Source organism: Calidris pugnax, unplaced genomic scaffold (assembly GCF_001431845.1).
Source record: "Calidris pugnax isolate Ruff unplaced genomic scaffold, ASM143184v1 scaffold26, whole genome shotgun sequence".
NCBI lineage: Eukaryota > Metazoa > Chordata > Aves > Charadriiformes > Scolopacidae > Calidris > Calidris pugnax.
This window is the reverse complement of record NW_015090765.1, coordinates 988,971-994,970: the sequence shown is the minus strand read 5'-3', so window position 1 is coordinate 994,970 and position 6,000 is coordinate 988,971. Positions and strand designations below refer to the sequence as shown.

Below are 6,000 nucleotides of genomic sequence, written 5' to 3'. Positions count from 1 at the left end.
CCCCCCCCCCCCCCCCCCCCCCCCCCAACCTGATAACCAAATTAGGACTTTATGATCTGGATGGGTGGACAACTGGATAGGTAAAATATTGGTTGGATGGTTTGGCTCAGAGGGTAGTGCCTAGTTCATTAGTCGTATGTTCCCTAGACATTAGCAAAGGGAGAGGCTTCTTTGAAAGAAACAAACCTTTCCAGATGTCTTTCTACTGAAGACGGCTTTGCTTCAAGCCTGCTTTCTGTTGCAGCTGCTGTGGCTGGCCTTTGGCTGTGTCTTGAAACTCCCTCAAGAAAATGAGTTGTGTTTTCCATCCTTATCAGTGACCTGGAGGAGCATGGAGTGCACTGTCATCAAATTAGCAGATAAAATCAAATTGTGGGATTAATTAATATATCCTTGGAGGTAGTGCTGTGATTCAGAGAGAACTAGACAGGCTGGAGGAATGAGCCAACAGGAGCCTTATGAAATTCAGCAAAGATTAATTCGGAGTGCTAAAAATGGGAAGGAATAACCCCCTGCAGTAGCTACAGGCTGGGGGTTGGCTGGCTGGAAAGCTTCTCTGCTTGGGAAACAGCAGGTTGAACTTGGACCAGTAGTGTGTCCTTGCAGCAGAGAAGGTTAACAAGGTCGTGAACTGTACTATTAGAAGCCCTGTCACTAGATTAAGGAAAATGTTTATTCTCCTTTATTTAGCATTCATTAGACTGCACCTAGAAAACTGCATCCAGTTTTGGGACCTCCAAGAAACGAAGGGTGTTGATAAATGGGAGGGAGCCCAGTTGAGCACCACAGAGATGCTCCAGGGGCTGAAACATCTGCCCTATGAAGAAAGGCTGAAGGAGCTGGTCTCATTTAGCCTGGAGAAGAGATAGCTTTAGGGGAAACCTAATACAGCCTTTTGATACTAGTGAGAAGATTATTAAGAAAACAGAGCCAGGCCATGGCCAGGACAAGAGGCAATCAACGTAATTTGAAACAAGCAAAGCTCTAAGTGGGTATAAAAAACTTCTCACTCACTCTAGAGTTAAGTATTAGAACAATCTGCCCAGAGAGGTTTTGCATTCTCCATCCTTAGGGGTTTTTCAAGACCAGAATGTCTTAAAAGACTAGAAACCTTGTCTGATTTCATCACTCATTCTGCTTTGAATGTTGGACTAGAACGGGGAAGGGAGATGGAAGTGGTGAAGAGGCAGAATTCAAGGCAAATATGAAAAGGCAAAATATGTTGGGTGTAGTGATGAAAACTTGTTTGCTCAAGGAAGACAGAAATTGCTATGCCTTGCAGCTCTTCTGCTGGCCCAAGGAAAGTGCCATGGGAGATCCTTCTCCCAAACTTTCAACACACAAATCTTAGTGTAAAACAAAACAAGTATCTCATTAAAAGTGTATTGCTTTAAGGATATCCAATCTGTCTGCATGCTTTTTGACAGCCTTGTAATTGAGCTAAATGTATGGAAATTAAAACCAAAACAAACACTACCCCCCAAATAAACAACCCCATAGCCACAAGCCAAAAACCCTTGAGTTTTTGCTGCTTGCTTATGTCCTTAGCTTTTCTGAAGACTGATTGCTCAGTAATGGCTCTTGTAAAATTTTAAAATATCTTTCTGTTCTTACCTGATGACTTCCCTCCCTCTACCCAAGCTGTTCTTTAGTAAGTTGTTATTACAAAACAGTGTTATAAATTCCCTCTTCTCTAATAGAGGCATCAAGCTGGGGGGAGAGACAGTCACAACTGATATTTCTTAGGACATAGTTTATTCGCTAAGCTGTTGTTAACGTGATCAACTTGTTATTAACACCAGATAACTCTTTATAACAATCATAATTTTTTTCATATTTACCTGAGAATAACTGTCTGATTTGCAGTCTGTTGTTGGTGCTAGTGTGTGCCAGTGAGCTTGTACAGATTGAGCAAACTCCTTGTGGTCTATTTATCAATTCTTGCAGATCCACAACCTCACTAATCTGTAGAGTTTATCAACCCATGAAAAATTTACACACACTAATATGTCAGCATATATGTTTCCTTTCTTTGGCCTGTTGTTTTCAGGTAACTATTTCTCCATTCAAGCCTAGATACTTATAGAAGCCATTCACACCAACTCACACAGAAAGGGCCTTTCCAACAACAGAATACAATCTTTGCTTAATCATAGCCTGGAGAATTGTAAAAATCAGTGCTCAGATTTCGTAGGTTTGAATAATGTGGAAGCCAGGGATGAATGGGTTCTTTCTACAACTAATGAAAAATCATTTAGAAAACAATGCATTAATCTAAAGGTCTAAATATAGGGCAGTGGCTTTCAGTTTGTGGTCCCTGCATTCTCCTGGGTCACGTATCCAACATATCAATGTAAGCAGGCATGAGGAAAAGCAGTTAAATGCAATGCCTTCTTTAACCATTGGATATTCTAATAGGATTTGTAATTCCTTTGAAAAATTCTTGCAGGTCCACAACATGGTGGAGACTGATTTGCTTTTCAATATAGCTTTATAATTCTCAGCCTTTAGCTATTCAGATTCTGCCTGCAGCTTTGGCAGATGCAGCTTTACTGTTACTTCTGCATTTGTGGGAAAAGCTCCTCTATCTGCATAGAATAAAATCTTTATACTTCCAAACTTTGCATTTTATTTTATAAATTATTTGATGGAATCATCTGTATGTTAAAACTAGTCTGCGTTAATAAGTGAGTTTGGGGGACCTTTGCCTTGAAAAACTGGACATACAAAATCCACGGAAAAACTAAGTCTACAATCAAAATGCTGTGACTGCTATTTGAAATGGATCTAATGCTGCTTTTACTGATAAATTAGAAAAACTGTGGTGGGGACACACTGTAGAAGCCAGTTTCACATCAGACCATCTTTGATCATAGTGACTTAATCTTGGTGGATTATCTGTGTTTTTGAGGACTTGCTCTAAACTTGAGACTATAGCAACATCAGAAATGAGCAGATATTAAGGTTTATTAAATGCAAGCTCAAAGCTAAGTTTACAGATATGTTTTTCACATGTGCTCTGAAATTTCACAACCTATCTGGAAATATGAGGTACAGCTCTAATTCATATGCTTTCTACCCAGACAACAGTGGTCATGTGATTGATCTGGTAAATGATCAGCTACCAGATGTCAAAATATCAGAGGAAGACAAAAAGAAGAACCTTGAATTACTAGAAGAAGCAAAGAAAGTAAGCGAGAGGTTTCTGATGCGCAGAGGCAGAAAGTCAAGAAGCAGCCTTCCGGAGTCACCGACAGGTAGGTGGAGATTCAGAAAACAAGATTTTATATTCTACTTCAAAGATCTGCATCTACTGTAATGCACGTGTTACTACTGTGTAACCGCCCCCCCCCCCCCCCCCCCAGCAATTCCATATAAAAGAGAAACAATCTGAATATTCAGATGTAACAGTGGAAGACGGTATAAAGTTTTTAAGTGCCTGAATGACACACTGTAACAAGAAAGCACAAAGTATTTCTACTGGAATATAAAAAGTGGTCACAAATTTCTGTTTGTAAAGGTTTTTTTTCCTAAGCTTCCAATTGTACATAAAATGCAATTTTAATGGCAAGATTCATACTGTTGGAAAAACAATCCCCCCAGACATAATTACACAAACTTTTATTCTGAACATAGTCATAAACTAAGCTAAATGGACCAGATCCTCATTTAAAAACAGCAGAAAAAAAATATTTTGTTCTAGAATGTCAATTGAAATTACTTTTTTTCCTCATATGAAGTGTTTGAAAACTAGGATGAAATACTTTTTTATCATGAAGTATGATTTTCATTTAGCTTTGAAATGCTGATTCGAAACAAGATTCTATCTTAAAAGTGGTTTGATGCTTTTTGGAGGAAAAATAACCATACTTTTTAAAATTAAATTTTTCTTTTTTTTTTTTCCTAAATTCCTTGTGAATCCTTCTCTTATGTCTACTTCTCTTACAGTATGACAAAACTGAGAAGAATAAGGATTCTCTGTATCAACAGAATTGTGTTAGGTTGTGGCAGGTATACAACATAAAACCTGCTCTAAGTTCCTTATTGCCAAGTACAGCTTGGCAATTAAATTGACTTGTCAGGTTCTGGACAAACACGTGACTGATGACTCTGAGATTCATGCTTTAATCTTTTCTGAATTTTAAAAATTCAGAAGCTACAAGTCTGAAAAGTAAAATTACCTTCTTTGTTTGTTTTTGTCTTTGTTTTAATGAAGCAGTTTCCCCTACACTTAGTCCTAAAGTTTCACCAGTAGCATCTCGGAGCAACTCTCTCACTCTTCCAGTTCCATCAGGTAAAATGACCTATGCAGGCTCAAACTTCAACTTACAAAAGCTAAGCAAAAATGTATTTTTTAATATCTCTTGAGGAGAAACCGAAATACACAGATTCAAGCATCTCCTCCTGAATATGACAAAACTCATGAATGGCCACAATATATATTTTTACATACATATTTTTTGTATTATATTTTGTATTATTATTTTTTATTCCTGTGGTGCTGCTTGGTTACATGCTCTATGTTTTTATTCTTTTCAATAATGAAGTTTTGACAAGCTTTAAGGATTTCCCCTTACTATAATTTAATTATTTTTCGCCTTTGAAATAGTGTTTTCCACATCTAAATTTTGTCCTTAATATATTACGTGGACCTATGCATGTATTTGTTTGCTAATGCTGTAGGAGTAAAAATTTTGAGCAAAACATCAGGATAAGGCCTAATTAGATGTGTGTCTTTCTAGGATCTGATGTATGCACAACCACTAACGTCGAGTCAGTATCTCCAGGGCAGGTAAGAAAGAGCTCCACAGTCTGCACAGTAACCTGGTTATTACAGTACTATATTACACTGTGCTGTCCTATTAGTCTCTGAGGAAAATGCAGTGTTTTGAATACCTTTTGTTATACCAAGATTGGATTATCCGTGTGCTTTTTCTGCAACGTGAGGGACTAATAAATGTTAATTCCAACTCTGAAGACAAATGTCCATGAGGTAACAAGCCCTGAAGGATCATATAGATCTGTTAAGTTTAGAAAAGGGAAAAAGATCCAACATAATCCTAGTCTATGCAAAACACTAATCCCTAAAAGTACTTCATAAATACATGTGACAAGCAGTCTAAAAATTAAGAGACTCAAAGTTCATCCATTAATATCTGTATCTAACATTTGCAGTATAGATGTGAAAGGTAAGGCAACTTTTTCCTTCCGTTTTTGCTAGAATAACAGAACTGTGAAAGAGGATGACAGGCAAACTGCAGAGGTAAGTGGTTGACATTAAGTGTTGAACAGAATTTGCCTGTTTGTCTTAGCACACATATGACTTATGTGATTTAAAAGGCTATGAGGGAAATAAAAATGATTCTGCTCTAAGAAATGGTGAAGGACCTGCAAATGTAGTGGAGGATAATGATTACAGCTAGCCTTTGCATCCTATCATGCACCCTGCTCTAGCTCAATTAAAATCAATGTACTAAATAACTTTTTAAGTAAAAATACCTACTGTATCCACTTTTGTGTATGCTGTTGTTTTAGACAGACATCCTGTTCCAGACCCTTGTGGTTCAGGCCCTTTTGGAAGAGGTTACTGTGCCTCATATTCCACACCACTGATGGGGTGTTGCTGCTCCACGCATCCATTGGTGGAGCAGTCTATGTGAATGCTTCCAAATATGTCCTAGGTAGTATCAGATGGCCCTTTAAAAGAGATTTTGCTGTGAGTGGATTAGGCAATACTCACAAAAAACATATGGCAGCAGAATTTTAGAGCAGTAACTATAAAGGAGAGGAGTAGCAGCATATCTAAGGTAGACCCCACAGTTAGATTGTATGTTGGTTGCCTTTAATTGCTGACAAAAGTGCCCTTAGATAAAATACAGATTCTGTACCAAAGTATCCAAGATATAGGCACACATTCTTTTGCCAGTTCTGCTGTAGAGATGTCAGCCAAATTATAATCTATAGTACTGCACACAAAGTAAGAAGAGAGAAATTGCAATA

The 6,000-nt window shown here is 37.8% G+C and overlaps 1 protein-coding gene across 14 annotated transcripts in view; it reads left to right on the top strand.

The window, feature by feature from the left end:
- The window catches only part of MRVI1 (murine retrovirus integration site 1 homolog), a 122,148-nt gene that overhangs the window by 91,522 nt on the left and 24,626 nt on the right, over positions 1-6,000 (top strand). For 9 of the 14 annotated variants that reach the window (XM_014966722.1, XM_014966715.1, XM_014966743.1 and 6 more), the window contains 4 exons: positions 3,084-3,257; positions 4,217-4,294; positions 4,743-4,792; positions 5,222-5,263. In XM_014966722.1, coding sequence (XP_014822208.1) covers positions 3,084-3,257; positions 4,217-4,294; positions 4,743-4,792; positions 5,222-5,263 — 344 coding nt within the window. The remainder of the gene's footprint in view (positions 1-3,083; positions 3,258-4,216; positions 4,295-4,742; positions 4,793-5,221; positions 5,264-6,000) is intronic. The other 5 variants (XM_014966752.1, XM_014966794.1, XM_014966774.1 and 2 more) reach the window with 5 other exon arrangements.